Source organism: Cryptomeria japonica, chromosome 3 (assembly GCF_030272615.1).
Source record: "Cryptomeria japonica chromosome 3, Sugi_1.0, whole genome shotgun sequence".
Taxonomy (NCBI): Eukaryota; Viridiplantae; Streptophyta; class Pinopsida; order Cupressales; family Cupressaceae; genus Cryptomeria; species Cryptomeria japonica.
The window spans coordinates 688,190,938-688,215,686 of NC_081407.1; the positions used below are offsets into that span (position 1 = coordinate 688,190,938).

The 24,749-nt window shown below is 37.7% G+C and overlaps 1 protein-coding gene across 2 annotated transcripts in view; it reads left to right on the forward strand.

Moving 5' to 3' along the window:
- LOC131051530 (uncharacterized) overlaps window positions 1–24,749 on the forward strand; it is a 105,055-nt gene that overhangs the window by 17,795 nt on the left and 62,511 nt on the right. For both annotated transcript variants that reach the window (XM_057986103.1, XM_057986104.2), the window contains 7 exons: window positions 1,719–1,803; window positions 1,972–2,093; window positions 2,373–2,397; window positions 2,534–2,617; window positions 2,890–2,919; window positions 3,078–3,183; window positions 3,435–3,499. In XM_057986103.1, coding sequence (XP_057842086.1) covers window positions 1,719–1,803; window positions 1,972–2,093; window positions 2,373–2,397; window positions 2,534–2,617; window positions 2,890–2,919; window positions 3,078–3,183; window positions 3,435–3,498 — 516 coding nt within the window. In that variant the 3' untranslated portion in view covers window position 3,499. The remainder of the gene's footprint in view (window positions 1–1,718; window positions 1,804–1,971; window positions 2,094–2,372; window positions 2,398–2,533; window positions 2,618–2,889; window positions 2,920–3,077; window positions 3,184–3,434; window positions 3,500–24,749) is intronic.

The window sequence follows — 24,749 nt, forward strand, 5'->3', positions numbered from 1 at the left end:
ATGGTTAGTCTGAACCTCATTTTGGCAATAGTTCGATTGTGGATGTTCATTTGGATTGCACTAGCATTGGTTATTTGGGTGGAAGTTTGTAATATGAAAATCTTTCACTACCTTAGAAGATTACTCTCTTTCTATGGCGTTGCGAGCTATCTTTGGCATAATTGAACTACTTGCCAAAAACAAAAACTCGCCAAGGCTCGAAAAAAAAACCTCGGCAAAAACTCGACAACTTAAAAGTTTGCTTATTTAGTTAGAAATGCACTTTTTTGCAAATTCAATGAGGAAATGCATCCAATGAGTCAATAAATGAGTACACAAAAGAAACAAGCTGACTATAGATATATTTGATTCATTTAATTGCAAATTGGCTACAAAATGGCATCCTCATGTGGAATGTTGATGGCTGATAGTCTGAAACAAAATAAAATAGCAAATTGTTTTTGTAAAACTAAAAAGTAAATACTATATCAAAACATTTTACACCTTCCTCTTCCCAGCTCTAGTGAAAACGAGGGGAGAGGTAGGATTAGAGGGTCTAGTTATAGGAGTCCGATGCGGCTCCACCTCGCCAAAATGAGGTTGAGGGTAGCATCCCTTGTGGGGGTTTGAGGGTGAGAGAGAGAGATGCAGAGAGATAGGTGTAAATCTTGGGGGAGAGAGGAGAGAGTGAGATAGAGAGTGGTAGAGAGAGGGGATAGAGGAAGAGTGATAGGGAGATAGATAGGTCTAGAATTAAGGGCAAATAAAGTGAGTGAGATAGAGAGCGCGAGAATGCTGATAGGAGCCTATTGTCACCTAGATGCTGCCAAAATTGAATTGAATCATTGAACTTGGGTGATTTTTAACAAATCTTGGAGTATTGCGTGGTTCTTTAATCTTCAATTTAGTCTAGAACTTGCTTTAAGTATTTTAGTTGAATGAAGAAATTGTTGAATGGATCTATATGAAATTCGTTTATCCATACCACTAGCTATTTGCTGGTTGTAAATTTGCCTTGTTTGGTCAACTAGAATTTGATCTAAACTTAACTTCAATTTATACTTGCTCATTGATATGCATCAAATAGATGGTGTTAGTGTTGTTGGTATGAATTTAAATATCTATTGATTACCTTAGAAGATTGCACTAAGCTTTTGTGGAGTTGTTCATTGTATGACAAAACTAAGCCTAGTTGAATTTCACATAGTCATTCACTATCTATTGCATTCTAGGATTAGAATAGAATTCCTAAACCCTTTCCTTATGCATTTTATTTCAAAATCTTTGTTAGAGATAGGATCAAGTGCTCATCTTGCTAAATCATGTGTCAAAACCATGGCGAAATGCTTCTATTCAGGAAAGATCTAAGGTCTCATTTGAACAATTGTGTAAGTCCCTTTGTGCATACAGCAAATCACATCAACCATTGAGTTACCCACATGTCAAGACCTGACAATAGGAACCTTGGAGTCGTCTTGGTTGATCATATATTTAGCATCCGAGGTGATTTTGATCAAGAGAGGGTAAAATACTTTGGTATTTTATTATGTGCTAGAGGTGTCTTAAAAACACATCAACAGGCCCTGCTACTGAATAGTGCAGAACAGTCTCACACACTTTATCATCTTTTGAATAATTAATGGCTATATCTTCTTCATGGTTTAGATCTTCTGGTCTATGGAAAAGAACACATTTACAGATATATTTCAAACAGTATTTTCAATAATATTTTCTGGCAGGTTGATGGTATTAAAGTTCATGCAGATGAAGGTGGCGTGACACAGACACGAGGTGGAGTGTATTGGGTGATTCTACCTGCTGGATGTAAGCATTCTTTTGCTTCTATTTAGATACAAGTATTTGTATTGTCTAAATACAGCCATTTTTATAAAACAGCTGAAGTGGAAACATACATTTACTTTCTCTTACAATAATTTGCCTTCTTCTGTTGGAATTCCCTTGGTTGAGGATTGCTCTATCCTGTTCATGCAGATCTTGGTTCGTCTTTCTGGGGAATGGTTCTTGTTCTTGCATCAACAAATCTAGTAACAGCAAGAATTGCAGCTGCTTGCCTTGCAGTTGCACTTCTTGTTGTGCTTTTTATTGCTAAAAATGTAAGGTAACTATGTGCTCATGTGATTCAAAACATCTTTCTTATAATTTTACTTTGTTTTAGATGACTGCACTTACTATTCTACTTATTGTAGGTTTTGAAAATAATTTTCCAAACAAGAGTCTGTGAATGCTGGGAAAAGCTTCCTTATATGTCACTATCTTTGAATTTTATTTCTTGTGTGGATGAAACATTCAGAATGCTTTTCTAATTCTGAAGTTTTATAATGTTATTGCTTGTGGTGAATGGTCTTCCATGTTTCGGCTTTTGCACGCAACAGTGGCTTCTTCGAGGCCTATGTATTGGTATATCTCAATGCCCGCTAGATTAAATAATCAACTTTCAACATTTCAGCATCCGAATGATTTCCATGGAACATACAATCTCCATTGCAATTTCAGCTCTTTATAGAGTTTTGATGCCTTAGTGTGATTTGTGCAGGTTTTATTATTTTCCTTGCAATAATATGGATTTTGCAAGAAAAAACAGAAGTTCATATACTTCGATATGTCATCTTATTCATAGGTATGGAAGTTCAACGAAAAGATTTTTTAAGGATATCAGCATTATACTTCTCTAAATCATTTGATGCTCTCAATGATCTAGTGGGCTGCTTTTCCGTTGAATATTGCTTTTGATGCCCTATCTTAAATGATACTCCAAACTTGCTAGTAGTAGGCTGCCTTTTCATTGAATACTACTTTTCTAATTACTTGCTTATTGGCCTTGGTATTTACATCTGCACTCTACATTATTATTAGTCTAACTGGTCTTTTACCATTTTTTATGTTTTGTAGGTGTAATGAACAGTTTGTTCTCTGTTTATGGTATGGATCTATTTCTCTATGTTTTTTCTATTAGGAAGTATAGCAAATATATGCAATTGTTAGGCTTATATTCTTAAATACAATCTTCAGAGTGGATTGAATGGGTTCTAGCAAACTAATTTGTAAGTGCTTTTGTCCTGATGCCTTTGGTGGCTCAGATATCTATGACGACCTGATATCAAGGAGAGTTAACTCAAGTGATGCGGAGAAATTTGCTGAGATTTGTCCTTGCCCTTGCAATGGAATGGCCTGGGGAGTGATATGGTAATCAATGCAGTTGTATGCTGTTGCTTTATGAGTTCACTTTATCATGCTTGCATTTATCATTGTGTAATTATGAATTGACAGATTTTCCTTGTAACTACTTTGCTTGATTGATGTAAACTTCCTGTTCATTTTTATTATATAGGATGCAATCTTCAGAATAATTAGAAAGTTATTTACCAATATTATCTTGGCACACATGTTGATTAAATGTTACTTAAAACATTGTTTTATCATTATTGTGCTTCTAGGGGATTCATATCGTTTATATTTCTTTGTGCATCGGTATATCTTGGTCTAGTCATCTTGTCTTGAGGTACGCACAACTATCTTTCAAAATTCGTCTTATACTATAAATGCATCTTATACCACGTGAATATGTAATTTTAACACTGTTTGTGCAGTGTAATTACATGTACTATGACTGTGTTATATCATGTGTGTCCTGATTCTTTATAATTTATTGGATGCAAGTAAGTGTTTTATTAAATCTCATTATTTCTAGAGATAAATATGAAAGGAAATATGCACTTATAACTTCATTTTAGGGTTTTGTTTGATCTCTTTTTGGAGGAAACAACAAAAATAAGTTTCCAATTGTTCAGATAGTTTTCTTGGAATTGACCAAAACATATTTAAGAATGCATTTTTCTATTTTAAAGCAAAAACCGGTACTGATACCTAGCTTCAAGATATTCCAGTGATTAGGAGGGCTCCAAGGTTGCATCTAGTTCAATAGCATCTTTATAATTAGATGTGTTAAGCTATGCAAATATACAGCTTCTGCCACCCATAATAATGATTGAATATCTGAGAATCTGTGAGTGACTGTGTGGAACATAAGGCTGAGCTGAAAAGGAGGAGATTTGGGATTAGCATGTTGATGGCATTGTAAACTTTAATTGCAATTATTATGATGTTAGTGGTCAACCCTTGCTTGTGGTAAATATATTCAGAAGAGGCGTAGTTAAGCTTTAGGACTGTAGGAGATATCTTGTTAATCTAAGGCTAAATTGATTCATTCTTTTCAGGTATCAAGTTATATAACATTGACAATTGGGACTGAGTACAAATACTTAAGATATCTTTTATTTGAGCATTTTTAACTGCCAATAGAGTTTGATTTTGAATACTGTAGAGAAAAGTGCACTTAATATATTACGATCTTTAATATTAGCCCATAAAGAGTTTTACTGTAAGTTTCTACAAGGCTATAACACCTAGGTTAGAAGCCATAGACGTGAAAGACTAAAGATCAAAATATTAACTCTAGAGATCAATATGAATAAACTGATTTTGAATGCTCTAACTAATCTGAAAGCTTGACCTATTTTGAAAGCTTTGAAAAAAGTGCTCTGGTCATATCTGTAACTAAAATCTGAATCTTGCAAACTATGGGAAAACAAAAATCTACAAATTATCTTGCACTAAGGAAGGGAAGTTACAATTTTTTGGTTTAGCGACCCATAGACTTTGTTTGAATCTTTTGGAAGGATGTTGTTTCAGGTTTTTTCATTTTTTTCTCAACATGTCAACCTTATCCTTGTTAGGAAAGGTGTCTCAACCTTGCTGATAATATTAAAATTACGAAAAGTCTATTTTCAAGTTATGAAACAGGAAAAATCAATATCTAATCTATAGGGTTATTTTTTGGCCAAAATAAATATTTTGGGTTGTTTGGCACTGCCCATGGATATGCTTGTTGTGTAAATCTCTTCAAGCTCTACAGTTTAAAAAAGGGGTCGAATTGGTCTCTTGAAATTTGCTTAGGAAAAGTAAAAATGTTGGACACATAAAAGGAGCTAAAAGGGGGAGTTATACTTGTTGACCAATTTCTCATGTGTTATGACACACCATAAGATATCTTTGGTAGGATATAATGGAACCAGATTGGAATGCTCAATTTGGTTAGTGAATTATATTGAGTCTATGATAGGGGGAAAGAATTTGCTATTTTTAGCCAATGGACTTATCTTGAGATTTGGGTGTTGGATTTCTAAGCTAAGGATTTGGGTGCCACTTTTTGGGTACTTCTAGCTAATGGTTTTCTAATTTTATTTTGATGGTTTAATGCATTATATCTCCTCTATATTAGGTGCTCGAGATGGAGGTTGTTTGAGAATTTTTGCATATATTTTTAAGTTGTCAGAATTCTTCCAAATCTTTGGTTAGTGATATATTGTGAAGGCTTGCTTTGCAAGTGTATTATAATTGTGTTTCTTTATTGAATAATACATTGGCCTACTTTGGAATGTGGGGTTTTTTCTTGAAAGGGTTTTTACCACATGAATTTGTATTATGGTATATTGTTTCTTTTATGTTTATATGTGTTTCTTCTTTCTGTGATTGTTAAAGGATTGAAATTTGCACAACATTCTCCGTAGAATTTTATTATAAGAAGTGTTTCCACATACCTTGCTTCCTTTCATTTGGTATCAAAGCTTGATCGCTTCAGATTCTAGGTGTTTGGATAGACGGTTTTTTGTACTAGCCTTCATTTGAATGAGAGTTTGGGTAGAGAGAGTTTTGATCTTAATGCCAAAAGAGATAGCATGCACATTAAGGATAGAGATGGATAAGTTTTCAGGCACAAACTTTGCGTAGTGGAAGCTCAAGATGGAGGATGTGCTCATAGACCAAATTCTATGGGCTATAGTAGCTAGATTCAAACATGGAACTACATCACAAGAAGATTCGTATAAGATTGATTTAAAAGAAAAGGGTCTCATTAGACTCAATTTGGTCAATTAAATTTGTTGAATGTGCATGAAGAGACTATCGTAGTGACCCTTTCAAATAAGCTTGGAGAAATTTGTTAAGCTAAAACCTAGTGAATAAGATTTTCCTGAGAAAGAAGTCGTACACCTTTAGGATGGGGGGTTTGTGGTCGAACATCCAAATGCCTTCGATATGGTAGCAATCAGCTGCATTTTGTGGGAGAAAATGGAGGAGGATTGGTGTATGACTTGTTTTTTTGCTAGATTCATGGGACCACTTGGTTATGGCCCTTAGGAGCATTACCACCAAGTTCAAGGTGGACGAAGTGGTTGCATCTCTTCTTTTTGAAGAAATGAGAAGAAAGACTTCTGAATTAGCTGAGGAGGCCCTAGTGGTTCATGGAAGATCTAAAGAAAACAAAAGAGAGACAATAAATAAGTGTAGATTTAGATATTGTAAGAGATCCAAATCTTTTTGTAAGTTGAAGGTGAAACTTTGGAATTGCAGCAAAGATGGACATCTAAGAAGAGATTGTATGGAGGAGACAAATAAAAAAGTAAATTTTGATGATGAGTTTAAGAGATCCTCCTAGGATGAAGGTGATGCATTTGTTGTCGCCTTGGCTACTCATGCATTGAAATGTATGTGGTTGAAATACTCTGGTGCCTCTTTCCATATGATTTCACATTAAGGTTGGTTTACAAAATATGAAGAATATGATGGTGGGAAGACGTACCTTGAAAACAATTCTCATCTGAAGATTGCTGGTCATGGTAGAGTTACAATTCAATTCCCTAATGGACAAGTGAAGGGGATCAACAATTTACTACATATCCCTAGTCTGGTAGGGAAATATTTTTTGTAAGCAAATTGAATGTAGTTATTTAGGTTGTTTTTTCGAGTGGAGGATGCAAGATAGTTATGAGAGCTATGGTTCTTGCAAAGGGTGTTGAAATTGGCACTCTACCTTAGCTGGATGCATGCACGGTTCAATGCAATAGTTCTTCTACTCTTGAAGTGAAGAGATTTACAAAATCTTCACCTTCATCACTAGAACTAGCAACAACGAGTTGTGTTGTCTGCTTTTGATGGTCATGCTTTTTGGGTACCTAAGGGTGCTCATGCTTTGGAGACTGAGTTGCTATTAGAGGAAACAATGTTATGGCAAAAAAGGATGGGTTACATAGGCGAGAAGGGTTTAAGAAACTTGAAACATAAAAACCTCATTGAGGGGTTAAGTGAATGCAATCTTGAATTTGATTTCAGTGAACAATGTGTATATAAAAAACAAAACCGCGTTCAATTTTACTTTGTCTCATAATCTTTTGAGGTGTTGGATTTAATTGATTTTGATGTATATGGCCTTGTTAATGTATTGTTGATTTCCAAATCTATACATTATTTTTCTTTCTTTGATGGTTATAGTAGGACATGGGTATATTTCCTTAGAAGTAAATTTGAAGTATTTAGTTGTTTTAAAAGTTATAAGGATTTTAAAGAGAATTAGAGTAGTGTTATCTTTAGAGAAGTCAATTCTTCTTCCTTAATATTATAGCTAGAGAGGGATGAAAAGAAAGATGCCATTCAACTAACCCCAAAGATTAAGAAGGTTGAACTAAAAGCCTATGAAAGACCTCAAAAGGAGAAGATATCAATTAGTTTAGAGAGTAGGTCCACTTAGCAAATACAACTAGGTAGATATACACCCTTTGATTGGAGATGCATTTTTGCTTTGATTACTAACATTGATTAGCCTTAAATTATAAAGGAGGCTATGGGTATGAATAATGAAGAGTCCTGGAAGGTGGTGATGATGAGAAGATGGCTGGGTGTTTTGAAGAAAGTAACACATGGGACCTAATGCCATTGCTTAATGGATGAAATTTTGTGGGATGCAAATGGGCATTCAAAAGAAAATTAGGGTCTGATGGTAGAGTTGAAAAGTACTAGGCAAAATTGGTTGTAAAGGGCCATTTTGAGGTTGAGAGAATAAATTATTATGAGATGCCTCCCTAGTAGCAAAGAAGATGTCCTTTTGATTTCTATTGTCTCCTATTGCAACATATAGTTTTGAGAGTGGGTAGATAGATGCGAAGACACCATTCCTTTATGGTGAGTTGTGGGAAGAAATTTACATGATATAGCTAGAGCATTACATTGAGAAAGTTAGAGGTTAAAGACATCTTTTGTATGTGAAGTGTATTGAATGGGATCCTAGCCTAGAGACATAAACTAAGATCCAAATCAATATCATTCATTCGATGAAATAGCCAACAAGATCAAACTTTAGTCCCAAAGGAGAGCTGAATGTTGTGCATGATTATTTCCTTGTTTTGTGTTTGATTTGATTTGATGTGAATGTGTAATGACTAGGTAAAATGATGCAAAATTGACAATATTCAACATAAACAGACAAATATAGAACTGGAAGTCATTTCAAAAGTATAGATTTGGAAATGAGATACATAGAAGAACTTGTTACTGAAATCTAGAGTTGATTGTGTGGGATTATGTGGATAGGTGCCATACTCCTGTAGGTGTCTTTGTCAATTGAGGCTTTAGATTTCAGATCAAGATGTCCTGTAGATCACTCTCTCCAAAATTCAGCCAAAAAGTGTTGGACTATGCAGCTAATCAAATTAGTCCTAGGGTTTTCACCCGTTCGAAGTCTGAAATTGTGTGTCTCAGTTTGGTGTAAAACAAATGCAGAAGCATATGGATTTCAAAGAATTGATTCATTAACAGAATGAGCAAGACGCTCATAAATAATACAAGAATATTTACAAGAATAGCAAGTTTCTAATAAGAAACTGCTGAGAAGATCGTAAATGATCTAACTAAAATAGAATACACACTATTGAGCATTAATACTAAAATTAACATTATTTTAATATTCTATTACCCTCCCTTAATGCTCAATCTATTAACTACACCTATAGACCCCCTGAATTTTACAAATTTATCAGGTCCAAGGGGCTTGGTGGAGATGTCTGCTGGCTGCTCCGAGGTAGGAACATACAGCAACTTGATGGATCCGTCTTCAACCAGCTGTCGAATATAGTGACAATGAATTTCCACATGCTTGGTTCTTTCATGGAAGACTGGATTCTTGGCGAGTTTAAGCACTCCCTGATTATCACAGAACAAGGGAGTAGGACCTGCTTGGGAGACATGCATATCCGCAAGCATTCGTCGAAGCCAAACCGCCTCACAAGATGCCTTAACTGCTCCCCGATACTCTGCTTCTATCGAGGAGAGAGCCACTGCCTGCTGCTTCTTACTAGTCCATGTGACAACACTAGATCCCAAACTAAACACATACCCTGCTGTAGACTTACGGTCATCAACCGAACTTGCCCAGTCAAAATCTGTGTAGCCACTGAGTATAGGATCAGAACTCCGAGTGTACAGAAGTCCATAATCAGGAGTGCCACTCACATAACGCAGCACACGCTTCGCTGCTATCCAATGATCAGCCTTGGGAGCTGTCATGAAGCGTGAAATGTAGCTCACTACAAAACTGATGTCAGGTCTAGTGGCAGTAAGATAGATGAGGCTGCCCACTAGTTGCCTGAACAGAGATTCATCCACAACTGGTGAAGATGACTGAGCTGAAAGTTTGAGCCCGGGTTCCATAGGAGTAGAGGCAGGTTTGCAATCCTGCATTCTGAACCTGTCCACAAGACTTCTGGCATACTTGGACTGAGAGAGAAAGATACTGTTCTCAGTCTGCCAGACTTCAACTCCTAAGCAGTAATGTAGAAGTCCCAAATCTGTCATATCAAAGGTGCGGCACAAATCCTGTTTGATCCCAGTGATCAAATGTGCTGAACTGCCAGTAATGATTAAGTCATCCACATAGACAACCACAAACAAAATATCATTACTAGTATGCTTGATATACAGGTTTGCATCAGATGGACTCCGCTGAAAACCATGATTTGTCAGGTACTTATCAATTTTCATGTACCAAGCCCGAGGAGCTTGTTTCAGACCATAGAGTGCTTTGACTAGTCTACAGACCTTCTGTTCTTGACCAGCAACCTTGAATCCTGGGGGTTGCGTCATGTAGACTTCTTCCTGTAAGTCACCATTCAAAAAAGCACTCTTGACGTCCATCTGATGGACTTTCCAACTGAACTGGGCTGCCAAGGCAAGAACGAGCCGTATGGTACTCATTTTGGCTGTAGGAGCAAAAGTCTCCTCGTAGTCAATGCCTTCTTTCTGTGAGAACCCACGAGCAACAAGACGAGCCTTATACTTGTCTAGGGTTCCATCAGCTTTGTATTTTACTTTGTATACCCATTTGCAACTAATGGGCTTCTTCCTTGAAGGAAGATCAGAAAGGGCCCAAGTGTGATTCTTCTGAAGACTCTAGAACTCAGCTTCCATAGCCTGTTCCCACTCAGGTATACCTTTAGCCTCTGAGTATGTCTGAGGCTCAAAAACACTGTGTATGTTAGCCATTAGAGCAAAATTGACTGTATGCTACTGTTTGCTCTTATTACGAGAGGTTCTACCCTCAATGAGCTCAGTATCCCTGAGATCACCAATGGTCTTGGCCCACCATTTAGGCCGGAGAGTAGAAGTGCTAACATCTGGAGGAGCTGGAAGAGGCTCAAGATCAGGAACAGGAGCAGCAGGAGGAGGATTATTCTTCGGAGGGAACTCAGGTAGTGCATCATCGAAAATAGATTCTGCATCATCCCTCCCATCAGGCGAACCTAATGGAATAAGAACACTGTGAGGCTGATCCTCAGAACTCTGCTCAGAAGAAGGGGACTGAAAGAATCCTCTGTCTTCATCAAATACAACATCACAACTGAAGATAAGACGTTCAGTGTCTATATCTATCAGTCTGTAGGCCTTATGGTGATCAATGTATCCTGTCATCATGAGTTTCTGACTTTTGGAATCCAACTTGGAGCGCTTAGCATCTGGAATCCAAACATAGGCAACAGAGCCAAAAACCTTCAGGTGGTTGATCTTAGGCTTCCGACCAGACCAAACCTCTTCTGGAGTCTTCCCCTTAACAGCCTGAGTAGGGGAACGGTTAAGAAGGTAGACAGCAGTAAACACTGCTTCAGCCCAATACTTATTTGGAACACTCCTGTGTTGTAACATGGAGCGAGCCATCTCAGCAACCGTACAATTGCGACGCTCGACAACACTGTTTTGCTGAGGAGTGTAGGGTGTAGTCAATTGGCGTTTGATGCCATGGGTATCACAGAAGTTGGAGAATGCAGAAGAACAAAATTCCCCCCCGTTATCTGTCCTAAGAGTAATGATGCTACATCCAGACTCTTTTTCAACAAAGGACTTAAACTTCTGAAAGATACTAAATACATCTGATTTGTGTTTAAGAAAGTACACCCACATCTTTCTACTAAAATCATCTACAATAAGCAAAAAATATTTGCAACCAGTAACAGAAGATGTATTCATAGGACCACAAATATCAGCATGAAGTAATTGAAGTACCTTAGATGCGCGCCAAGACTTTCCATGTGTGAATGAAGTCCAATGCTGTTTGCCAGCTTGACAGGCGCCACATACTCCAAGATGCTGAGTTTGAATATCAGGTAACCCTGAAACAAGTCCCTCCCGAGATAGCTGAGAGAGATACTGAATGTTGAGATGTCCATATCTCTGATGCCACAAAGTGCTGCGAGGAGAAACACGAGCTGTCAGAGCCACTTCAGGAGAATCACCAGTGTCAAGAAGCCTATATAGGCCATGATCCTCTAGACCAATAGCAACAGTAAGACGAGTCTCTCGATCAATGATGGAACACTTGTGAGCACTGAACACCACATCTAGCTGAGGAGAATTCCTCATAATGTGACTGACAGAGAGCAGATTGAGTTCCATTCCAGGAACATAGTACACATTCAGGAAAATGAGAGTCCTGCCACCAGATTGTATCTGAACAGTGCCTCTGCCAACAACTGTATACTCCTCACCTCCGCCAATACAATGGAATCACTGAAAGGTGAGAAGTCTGTAAACCAGTCACGCCGATGAGAAAAGTGACGTGATGCACCAGAGTCGATGTACCAAGCAGAAGACCTGGCATGATCTGAAGACCTCTTAGCCATAAAGGCATAAAAGGCAGACTCCTTCTGCTCGGAATGTTCAGCAACATGCGCCTTCTGGTGTGACCCTCCCTGCTTCTTTTGTTCAGAAGCGAGCCTCTGACGGCAATCTTTCTTCATATGGGCGTACTTGTGACAGTAATTGCACTGCATATTCTTCTTCTTAGCTCCATCCTGTGTCTGAGAAGAGCCTTTCTGCTGAGAAGACTGAGAGGATTGAAATTTGCCTTTATCCTTGTGAAAGGATTGGGCTATGAAAGCATTTTTTGAGGAGGCTGATGTAGTACCACTACCAAACTGTTGTTTCCAACGATCCTGCTGTAGAAGTTTGGTGCACAATTTTGAAAACTTCAGATCAACATTAGTGGAAGTAATAGTGAGGGTCTCAATGAAGTGTTCATACGATTTCGGAAGACTTTTCAGAGTGATTACTACCATGTCTTCTTCCTCCATAGTCCGACCAATAGCTTCGAGCTGATCTCGAATGTCCTTAATCCTCGTGAGGTGTTCCTGTAAGGACATACGTTCGTCCATCATAATGGAGAACAGATGATTCTTTAGAAAGAATGCTCGGCTCAGATGTCTCATGCAATTCCTTCAGATGCTTCCAGATGTCGGAAGCTGTCTTGCCGGAAGGAATCTGCGGTAACTGATCATCAGTCACTGAGAGTTTGAGAAGCATAACTGCCTCCCGATTGTGTTCATCAAACTTATCTTGATCTGCACCAGGTGTACCAGGACTGAGCTCTTTTCCCAAAACAAGCTGGTCAAGACGCTTATATTCAAAAATGGTCAACATACGTTGTTTCCAGATGTTGTAATTGTTGCCATTAAAGCGTTAACTGCCTTCTAACATCAGGTTGGTTAGAGAAGCCATTTGCACGTTTCCCAAGACACGGAAAATGATAGGAAGAGACAGATACAACTGCAACAGGCACGGATTTCAAGAAAAAATTCTCAGCTGACCCAAAAAAATCCAAAGACAACCCAAAAATTCATGCGAAAAACCAAGAAGGAATCTGTTGTCAAAATTTGGATCCGCGGGCTCGAAAATCGAGGCACCTAGAAAAAACGGACAACTACCCAGATTAGGGTTCGAAAAACGCACCAAGAATCTGCAAGAATAATTTATTTTCGATGGGAACTGGAAGGTAAACACCTTAATCGAAAATTTCAGAGGGTCGTGGAAGCCATGAGATGCCCAGAAAAAAATTGCAGACGAAGGAAAGTTGGTACGGGAGCCGCGTCACTAGCAGAGATGTCCACGCGGGTTTTATAACCCACAGCAGCGAGCATAAAACAGTGTGACGTCTGCAGGTTGCGCACAGAGCCAGGGACGCCACCCGACAAAGATCGCGACGAGTCTGCAGGTCGCGTGTGACGTCGTGTTTGGAGGTTGCGTTGCGTCGTCGAGGGTTGAGGTCGTGACGCCGAGGGTTGCAGGTCGCGTGACGCCAAGGGTTGTAGGTCGCGGGTTGCAGGTCGCGTGACGCCGAGGGTTGCAGGTCACGCGGGAGTTACAGTGCGGGCACAAACACACAGAAAAGAAAACCTTGTGGTAGCCCCCACACAAAAAAACGTGAATTATAGGTCTTCACACACAAACGTGTATTACAGGTCCTCACACACAAACGTGTATTACAAGTCCTCACATGAAAATGTGAATTACAGGAAAAAAATCCGCCCAAGATCACTACCGCTCTGATACCATAAAACAAATGCAGAAGCATATGGATTTCAAAGAATTGATTCATTGACAGAATGAGCAAGGCGCTCATAAATAATACAAGAATATTTACAAGAATAGCAAGTTTCTAATAAGAAACTGCTGAGAAGATTGTAGACGATCTAACTAAAATAGAATATACACTATTGAGCATTAATACTAAAATTAACATTATTTTAATATTCTATTATGGTGTGCACAATTCTATCACTCTCGACATTCGGATTTGTAACTTGCACATAGAGAGAGGGAAAATGTTGTGCTGTATAGAGGCTTGCTTAAGTCAAATCCCACATTGGTGGTTTTCACCTCCATTACAGCTATGATGATGAAAAATAGAGCTTACCCTTGGCAGGGCAGAGGCTAAATCTGAATTGAAATGATGTTACCTTAGGATTGATAACGATGGTGATGCAATGCTCTTTGGACAAGTACTCCAAGTGCTAATGCAATAACATGAATAAATCATAACAAAATCACTCATGAAAACATACTTGAAGATAAGTTGTTGTAGTTCGATGCTCATTGTACTTAGAAGTCAAATCTGCTTTTGATTGAATGAATTCAATTGGAATGATAGCCTGTGAATTGATGATTTGAGAACGATAAATGATTGCCTTATATAGGGTTCTCAAGGTATTTTCACATTTAGTCTGACTTCCATCAATCATATCAAAATATCAGGATTAGATCACTAACAACGGGAATTGAAACTCGTAAATATTCAAATTTGGGCCCCGTTTGGAAGGACTAAGGGGCTAGGCACCATAGTCAAGCCAAAAAGGGACAAAAGAAAGGTGGTTGCAAAGTGCACAGGCTCAAGACATAGGATTGGGTCATCTCATGAGCATATGATGACAATTTGGATGTAAAAGCTAAAAATAGGCTAAAAATAACCAAGAAGGAGGCACACTAAAGCAAGAGCTAATAAAAGTGAAATTGTAAGGGGTTACAATTTACAACACCATAGTATGATATAAAACATATCCTAAGATGTGGTGTGAAATGTGTGATTCTTTTGTGTTATGTTTGGGTTTTTTGAGATCTAGATTATATCATTGCATCTACTATGAGATGGACAATGATCGTATTCTCATAATTACATTATATGTTGATGATATTTTAGTAATGGAAGAGGCTTGATTTATGAATTGAAGTCTCAGCTTTCAACACAGTTTGAGATGGACTTAGGGGCAGCTAGGTACATCTTGGGTATGAAAATTTGAAGAGATGGGCTGAAGTATGTGAACTCAGTGTCGGCGAGGTTTAACATGTTAAATTGCAGATCATTTATGTGTTCTTGTTATGATGGGGGCATATTTATTTGTTGAGTAGTGTCTAATTACTCCTAGCGAGATGGAGGATATGTACAAAGTACCTTATGCTAGTGTTGTTAGGAGTTTGATGTATGCTATGGTTTACACAAGACCAAACATGGCCCAAGGAGTGGGGCTCCTTAGCTGATTTGTTTTTAATTTGGACAAGTACATTGAGGTGTAGTGAAGAGGGTCTTTAGGTATATGTGGGATACTTTTGAGTTTTCCTCGTGTTATCATGGTTATACTATAGAGAACAAATTTGCATTTTGTATTCATGGATTTGTGGATTTCGAGTGGATTGGGGATGCCGATAGTAGAAGATTTACTAGTCAATACATTTTCACTGTGGTGGTACAATTAGGCAAATGAACAAACATAAAGCTATGCTTGCTTTGTCAACAATAGAAGTAGGGTACATGATAGCAACTCGTCCTCATCCTCGTGGTAAAGATTGAGTTCAGATGTTGGGTTAAAGGGAGGAGACATTACAATTCATTGTGATAGTTAACGTGCTATATGATTGGTAAAGAACCTGATCTTTCATGCCAAAACAAAGCATATGGATGTCCAATACCATTTTGTTTAAGATATGGTAGATGATGGTAGGGGGATGTTGGAAAATGTTGACACTCTGTAGAATATTGTAGATGCGTTAACGAGCCAATGAGCATAAGAAAATTTGGAGGTTCATTTGGCTCTAATGATTTCTTCATTGTATGAGCTGGCAACTTTGTTATCCAAGAACAAAATTTGTTGCTACTATTCATGTTTTATGAGCACAATCAATTACTACAATTGGTTAATATATACTTGTTCTTCTTCCATATCTAAAACATGGTTTCTTTCATAGCAAAGAAACAAATAAGTTATAGGTTTTATTTTCTACCTTGCACAAGTGATTTCTAACCAGCAATGGTTGGTTGGAATAGACTCATTTAGGCTAGAGCTGCCTCATCGTATATACCACAAGTTTCAAACCTTAGTTGCTATGATAGACCAAATGTTTATGAGAGTTACAAAAATATTTATCCATGCTATGGGAGCAGTCCTACAGAACATGAAAACTCATACTCAAACCTACAAGCATCCATACTTGAAAACAAGCTATTGAGTGATGAGCTTATTAAGCTTGAGAAACAATGTGAGGAAAGGGTCAAAGCTCCATGATCAATGGTCCACCCTGCTATTATAAAAAATCAAAGTTATCCTTTCTCGATAATTCCTTTAGATCCAATTTATAAACAACTTGACCTCTCTTGGGTCAATTATGTGAGAAAAAAAAGATATTTGGAATATACAAATTGATGCTAAAGTTTGATGCTTATGACATTCATGATGGGATGCATATGTTAGAGTATTTATAGACTTCATGAAAAAAGTGCAGTTCCACAATGATGACATGCGAATGGGATTCTTTGTTAGATGCCTACATGGAAAGACAAGAAAATTGTATGTGATTTTTCTAGAGCATTCATTTATTTGATGAAATTATCTTGCGGTCGAGTTTGATGAAGAGCTTACATTGAATTTAGATCCTATTGTTCTTGTTGAAAATTTGGAAGATATCTAATGGCAAGGAGATTCTAGCATGGAGTATAGTCACAAGTTTGTGATGCCCTTTCCTTGATACCAAAAACTTTCATACCTGACACACTTGCTTGTATCAATATGTTCCTAGAAGCTTATGATGCTAGTCTTGGTTCTATACAACAAGAATTTAATTTTGAAAATATGCAACAATACCTATGCCTTGCTTACATTCCAAGTGAGAAGGAAAATGATTGCAAAGCCATTGTTCTTGGTTGTGGGTGTTTCTGGTAATGAACATGTTGTCATGGACAGCGATCAAATGGATGTAGCATGTGATATGAACACAATGTCAAGTACTAGTTGTGCTCATGTTTAGATAGAGGAAAATGTTGGTACATGCTATGGCAGCAATATTAAGAAGAATGACAATGTTTGCATCTACCTTTAGTTGGGTCAGTGATCTATGAGTGATTGTAGTGAGGAAATAAATGATGACTTCTAGTTTAAAGATAGAAAAAATGACCTTGCCAATTGTTATAGTAGTATGGATAAGGTAGAGGGTGTGTGAATGAATGAAGAATTGGATTGATTAGTTCATGCAACTTATTGGTGTAAAAAGGGGTTTTACTTAACTAGTTTCACTATTCAGTCTTCTTTACACCTTTTCACTTAAGTTCAGTTAGGTCTGACATAGGAATCTTTCTAGAAATATCTAGGTCACATGTGATCTTATCTTATCTTACCACTTTATGCCACACATCATAAGATTAAGACACTCGTCATAATCTTTTGATAGTCCATCTCACCTTGGCCTGCATAACCAAGAGGTTCCCTTTGTAATCTCATTCGTTCTATTCTCATTCTAGATTTGCATTCATTGATAGGAATACAATTTATTCTTGTCATATTGATCTTCTCATCTCATTGTGCTCTCCATTAAGTCTCTAGATCTTGGGTGGCCATCCCCATAGCCAAATCTTACATGGTATTAGACCAAGTTGGGAGCCTTTGGTTAGTCTTTTTGAGAGATCTTGAAAAATTGAGTCTGTTCTTCTCTTTCATCAAATGATGACTTGAGTCAGAAAAACTTGATAGAAATACCAGATTTTGGGGAGGTTCTCTTTGTAGCTTTGTATTGCAGGTCAAAATTGGAGCTTGTTGGCGCAAATCTAAGCTTGTCATTGCGTGCAAAGGGTGTGAAAAAGTTAGTTTTGCCTTTTGTTTCATCCAAATTGGGCACTGGAGGCAAGATCTATGAGGGTTTGAAGTTGGGAGGTGGTTACTAGATTCGAAAGGTAGCTGCAATTTTGGAGCATTTTTGGTCAAATTTGACCTTGCGATCATGTCCAGGAGGCACATGAACCCTAAGATTAAATGTCAATTTGTCAAAATATGAGCACTTACCCCAACGCCTCAAAATTTTTTCCTCTCCATAGGAGTACAGTCACTGATGACATAAATATAGTTGGTATGATCAAAAAATATTTTATTCATTTTTTGATTTTTTTATCATAAAATAAAAAAGATTCAAATTTTTTAAATAGAAATTAGATTAAAAAATAAATTAAGGTACTGACACATGCAAGTACCTACATAGGCTTGCACAAGAGTACGCTTGTACTAAAAGGGGGGAAACATTTTTATTATAAAAAAAAATTAAGGTGCATACCCCTCATAGGTTGTAGCCTACTCCTTGGGGTGAGGGGTGAGGCCAAGTGGCTCCCCCACTACCTTTAATCTAAAAAAAAAGTAATAAAAAATAACTTGCAATATTTTGGCGCCTCAACTAGATTAGTAGGATTTTTGATTGAAAATTTAGCAGGGCTAAAATTGGTGACAATTTCACCAAATTGGCAGGGCGATTTTTGTTTTGGTAGTCAATCTTCAAATGAGCATATCTCAGTCATCTGGGCTCCTTTTTATGAGCAATTTTTTTTTATTTGGGGTAGAATTTCGTGCTCTTCATAGTGGTGCAATCAAATTATGGTTTTGGTGCTTGTTTTTTTCCAAAAATCGCAGATTCTCACAAGTGTTGCTGAGTAGTTCTCATTTTGAGAACTTCCAAGGGTTTGTTTGGGCTCATATGGTAACATTTTTGGGTGTTTTTTTTGAAGTGCATGATTTTTCCCGGACTTTATAGTGGTGTGATCAAATTGATCTCATTCTATGTAAAAAATTGTACTTCGAGTTTGTGGCGAAATTTGACAATCTGTATGTACCAAGATCAAGACCACATTGCTATTTTTGGCAAGTGGCATCTGTAAATGCACTAATCATAAAGTGCCAAGCTTCTATATTGCTAGGGGGATCTTTGATTGAGTGAATTTGGGGGGGATTCTTCTTGTGGTTGTGGTTGCATTCCTCTTGATTGTGTTCTTTCCTTTTTGTTTCATTATGGAGAAATCTCCAATTCGACTTCTAACACCTTACAACTATCCTAAATGTAAATTTGAAATGAACAAATTGGTAAGAGTTAAAAGGTTTTATAATAGGATAATTCATGTGCTTGATGATGAACCAAAAGATTAAAGTTAAAAAGAATAAGTGGTTGAATAGTTGTGAAGAAGTAATTGGATATCCATACTTGTATGGCTCTCCTGAGTTATTGTTTCACATAGAAAGCTTAGATACGCTCATGGCTATGTGGAGCAAATTGTCAAATTTGTTTAAGAAAATAGATCAAATTCAAGGATATATGGTGGAAAATTAATTAATGTCTCAATCCATGCAATTTTGACAACATACATGACTTCATATCCAAATTGAAGTCACTAAGAACACAATTGAAGGAGAGTAAAATTGGAAAATAGATACACAATTGGTGCTAAGTTTTCTTTTAAAGTTAGGACCTGAATATTTAGTGTTTGTGTCTACTTTCTATTTTTCAAAGAATGCCTTTGGGGGTAAGTTTGATATGCCTTCTTTTGAGGGATTTTCCATGCACCTCACTAGGTAGCAAGATAAGCTTTTTCAAATAGGTGTCTGTAAGTCTTCAAAATCCCGCACCTTGATAGCAAAAGATGAGAAGTCTTCTATTGGCGAAGATAAGAAAAAGAGCAAGCATAAGAAGAGAAAGCTTGAGAAGAACACACCTTCCTCTCCTAAGGGGTAATCATCTAAAAGGAGAATCCTACTTGTGCATATTGCAAGAAGACATGACATGAAGAACACTATTGCTATAAGAAGGACATTGATGAATTGAAACATCTTGAGAGGAATAGAATCAATTTGCCTTCTAGAATGTTTGCTTTGACTTCTTATTCAAAACAAACAGAAGTCGATGAGGAAAAGTGTCACACTTTTGGGACAAGTAGAACAAAGGACAAGCTCTCTATGCTAGTATAGGTGATGGATCATGGTAATGACTTCTAGATTGAGGAGCTTCTCATCATATGACATCTTTGTAGTCTATGTATTCATCATTTGCGCCTTATAACATGCCACCTATTTTGATGGGCAATCATACATATATGAATGTAATTGGAAGGGGATCTATTGATATTGGGGATGGCACCTTCCATAATGTTTTGTGTGTACCTCAATTGACAAACAGTCTCCTTTCCATCTATGAAATCACTCATGGTGGAGTAGAGAAGGCTGTGGAATTCACTCTTGATTCAGTTATAATTAGAGACTTGAAGAGCAAACTTGTCATTGCTACTAGGGTGGAAGATCATGCATCTCAGTTGTACTCCTTTTCAGACTTTGTTCCTATTGATGACTTTGATTCTTTAGATGATGATCACACTTATAAGGAGTTTGATTTTGAGGAGAAATTTGGTTACTTGAACTTGGGTATTCTCCCATGTGATCCATTTCTTGAGCCTTCCATTCCATCTCCTCCTTCTACTATTGCATTTGATGATGCTTGTGTTGCTAGTTGCTACCAATTTGGCTTCTTCTGACTCATTGCAGTAGGATATACATTATCTTATAGATACAATGATTTGGGATGACTACTTGATAGACCTTGTAGGTTTATTTGTGGAGTCCTATATTGCAGATTTGGGAGACACCATTAATGACATACATCTTATCTTTGATGGAGTTGATTCTTTTTTAGTTGTTGTGAGGGAACATTTTGACCCTCTTGTTCATTCTCTACATGATCATTCCTCACAGTTTGACATGAGTGTGGATACTTTTGAATAGCATTTGGAGGTCTCTTTGTCTTCAGAGGAGGTATCCTTGTCTTTGGATCATGTTCTACATCAGTTTCTAGGATATCTTGGATTTCCATCTTTAATGATGTGGCTTATTTTAATACCATATGCTTAGGAGGGACAATGTAGACAATGCCATCGGATAATGGGCTAGCTACATCATATGTGGGCACATTAAACTTGGATTGGGTAACGGAAGCCAATTGTTGTTGTAGGGATGTAAGTTGGAATGCTTGATTTGATGGTGGCAACTTTCAACATCGACATGGTGACATTTGAGCTGAGTTTAGAGATATCACATTTCATCTTTCTTCCCTTATCTTTCTTTTAGGAATTGTAAGGCATCACACATACACCTTTGGTTTTGTTTCTTCTTAAGGGGAGGAACATTGTTTGATGCTCATGGACCATCTTCTCCATCCAGTTTTGAGCATCTACCATTGGTGCATTTTCTACTTTGAGGGGGGATTATATGGTCGCTCTTCTCTCTTATGGGGGGACGTTTTCCTCACATGGGGTTTTGTCCTCCTCATTCTTCATTGAGAGTATTTTGTATTCTCTTCTCTTTTGGGGAGGAGTTTTGTCCAATTGGGTTTTCTCCTTTTTTGCATTTGTGAGAGATTGTGTTGCATTTGTACATGGGTACTTAACATGGCCTAGAAGTTGGGACCCATCATTGCATCTTTTCATGTTCCCCCTAAGTTGCACTTAAAGGGGGGTATTGGTGTAAAAAGGGCTTTTACTTAAGCAGTTTCTCTATGAGGTCTTTTTTACACCTTATCACTTCAAGTTTACTTAGGGTTCACATAGGAATCTTCCTACAAATCTCTAGGTGATGTGATCTATCTTACCACATTATGCCACATCATAAGATTAAGATACTTGTCATAATCCTATGCTAATATATGTCTCACCTTGGCCTATATAACCAAGGGGTTCCCTTTGTGATCTCATTCATTCTATTCTCATTGTAGGTTTGCATTCATTGATAGGAATATAGTTTATTCTTGTCATATTCATCTTCTCATTTCATTGTGCTTTCCATTAGTACTCTAGATCTTGGGTGGCTATCTCTACAGCCAGATCTTACACAACTGATTACACAACATGTACTGATTTTTCACCCAAGTTTCACAATTTCCCTTTAAGCATTTGTCAAACAGTTTGCTGATATCTAGTGTGCACTTTCCTTAACAACTTATTTAACATTTAGAGGAGATATTTAGCTTACTGCTGATTTATTTACTAACTATATTTTGGTGTATATGGTGGACATAACCTGAATTAAAATACAAATATTTGATATGTATTTAAGTGAAAGCTGAGCAGATTCATCTTCAATAAATACCACATTCGATATCAAAATGGAGTAAAATGCAGTAGAAAATATGTGTGAGAATCTGACCTTATTAATAGCATAAATGATGAAGACTTTTGCTACACAAATTAGTTTGTCAATGAGTTCTAAGCATTGATTTTAATCTCCAGCGATTGCTTCCAATTTAGAGACCACAACCTTCCTATACTTGTGCTCCATGGGGTTGCATCTCCTAAGTTGGTACCCTTGTACCCGTATTGGGGATGGTATGGGGACTTGGGGATGGATTTTTACTGTACCCTACACATCCCTTATTCGCGGCGAGAAGAGGAAAGGTCTCAAAAACGTTCTGGGGACTCGCCTAAGAGGGGATACCCAGTAGACACCTAGGCATCCCCCGACCAAACCAGGGATGTCAGGCTCTCCCCTACAGCCTAGACGAGTTTTGGATGCCGAAATTAAAAAAAAAAAGAACACATTTTTGTTTTCAAAAAAGTGTTGGCCGGCCCCACAAGAACCCCCAAACAACATTAAAAAATTACAAAACCTAATCTAAGCATAAAACCAAAAAGAAGAAAAAGACGTTTATTTTCACATTTGCAAAGGATGAGAAGAGCAACAAGAGGAGCAGCTGGTCAAGGAGTGAACAATAGTTGAAAGAGGAGGTTAGGGCATCAAATCTACTTCACTAGAGGTAATTTTTTATTTTTTATTTTCTTTTGCAATTTGTTTTAGATTTTTTCAAGTTTTTCAACACATAGGGAGGGCATTGTGGGTTTATTTTTTCTATTTTTGAACTTGCAGCTCCCTTTGACTTTCTTATTAGAATAAAACCATGAGCAGCAGTGGGAGTAGTGATAGTGTGGATGTTGCAGTTGAAATGGAATAAAGAACTCAAATAACTAGACCTAGAAGTATGGCAACCATTGGAGGGTCTTCAGGGAATGTGAGTATAGCAGGGGCAGCAAGCTCAAACCCATTTGAATGTCCTTCCCAACTCCTCAAAACCTATGCAAAAGGCCCATTCAATCCCAAAAAACTTCTATTACAATTTTCTTTAAGAGTTGATAAAGATAAAAATAAGTTTTAAGGGTAGTAGAGTATGGGAGCGCCATTTGTGCCACAAACAATATAGGGGCAGCTATACTAGAGTCTATTGCCATCTTTGGTCGATAGTTGGTCAAGGGGTGAAAGGTTGCAAAACAATAACTCAAGCTAAGAAAATTGAAGCAACTAGACTGTATATGGAGGGGGAGGCATTAAGTAAAGGGACGCCAATGGAGAATTTGTAGCGTAGTGTGTCAATGACTACAAGATCCATGGATGATGCTTCTTATGGGGGAGAGGGTGCCACTTCTACTAGAGGAAAGAAGACTTAGAGAAAAACTAATGTTGCTGATTTGTTTAACATACAAGCATGAGATGTGGCTGAATCCTCTATTGCTAAGTTTCTTTATGCTCATGCTATACCATTCCATGTCTCACATTCATCATATTTAAACAAATGTTCAAAGATGTCATAGCTTCTAGTCTCTCATTTGTTCCACCTAGAGAAACTAAGCTACACACCACCCTTCTTGATAGAGAGAACTCCATAATCATGGATGGGTGGATTGATATCAAACATTGGCCACTCATCAACCTTATTGTCACTAGCACAACACTCTTATTTTCTTAGAGATATAGATTGTTAGGGGAAAAGGAAGGACACAACCTTCCAATTGCAGATTTTGAGAGAGGCCATAGAAGAGGCTGGAGCCTCTAATGTTGTGTAGGTAATGACTGATTCAGCCTGTGTGTAAATTTAGCTGGATTGATGGGGGAGAGTGTTTATAAGCACATTTTTTTGATCCCATGTTGTGTGCATACATTGAACAATACCTTGAAGGACATTGGGAAAATCGATTGGGTGAAGGCAATGGTGTCAAAGGCTAGAGATGTGCAAATGTTCATTTGCAACCATCACAATTCACATGCATTACTTTGGACATTTTTGAGGAATGAATTCCTCAAGCTTGTGGAGACTAGATATGCCAGCTACTTTATTTTGTTAGAGAGGATGCTTGAGGTCTAGGAGGGTCTACAATCCAAGGCGGTCAATGCAGAGGGGGGTAGATGGCATGAGGCAAGCACACTTGAGGGAAGAAGTGCGAAGCAAAGTATCTGATGATTGGTGGTCCTCAATGAGGTAAGAAAATTGGCATTGCTGAGTTTATTATTTAATTTTTAAAATGTTCATTTAATAATTAATGATTAATATATATGTTTCTAACTTGTAACTTGTTTGCACTTGCAAATATATTTGCTCCTTCATTGAGCCTATTGTGCAAGTGATTAGACATGCGGATACTGACTCTCCTAACCTTGAAGAGATTTATGAGACCTTTGATAGCATGCTTGGGCAGATCAAGCAAGCTATTCATAGTAGGGACCCTACTTTGAGATTTTATGAGGAGCATCTTAGGCCCATTGTGATGTGATGGTGTAACATTATGAACACCCCGCTTCATATGGCAGCCTATTCTCTCAATCCCAAATGGTATGCACCGAGACTTGGGAGAGTACCTCCATCTAGTGATGAAGAGGTGAAAGGTGGCTTCTTTAAGGCTCATGCAAAATTTGTTTAGTGAAGATGAATCTACTAAACTTTGCACACGATGGCTTGCATTTGCAAGTCTTCATGGTCCAAGTTCCAAC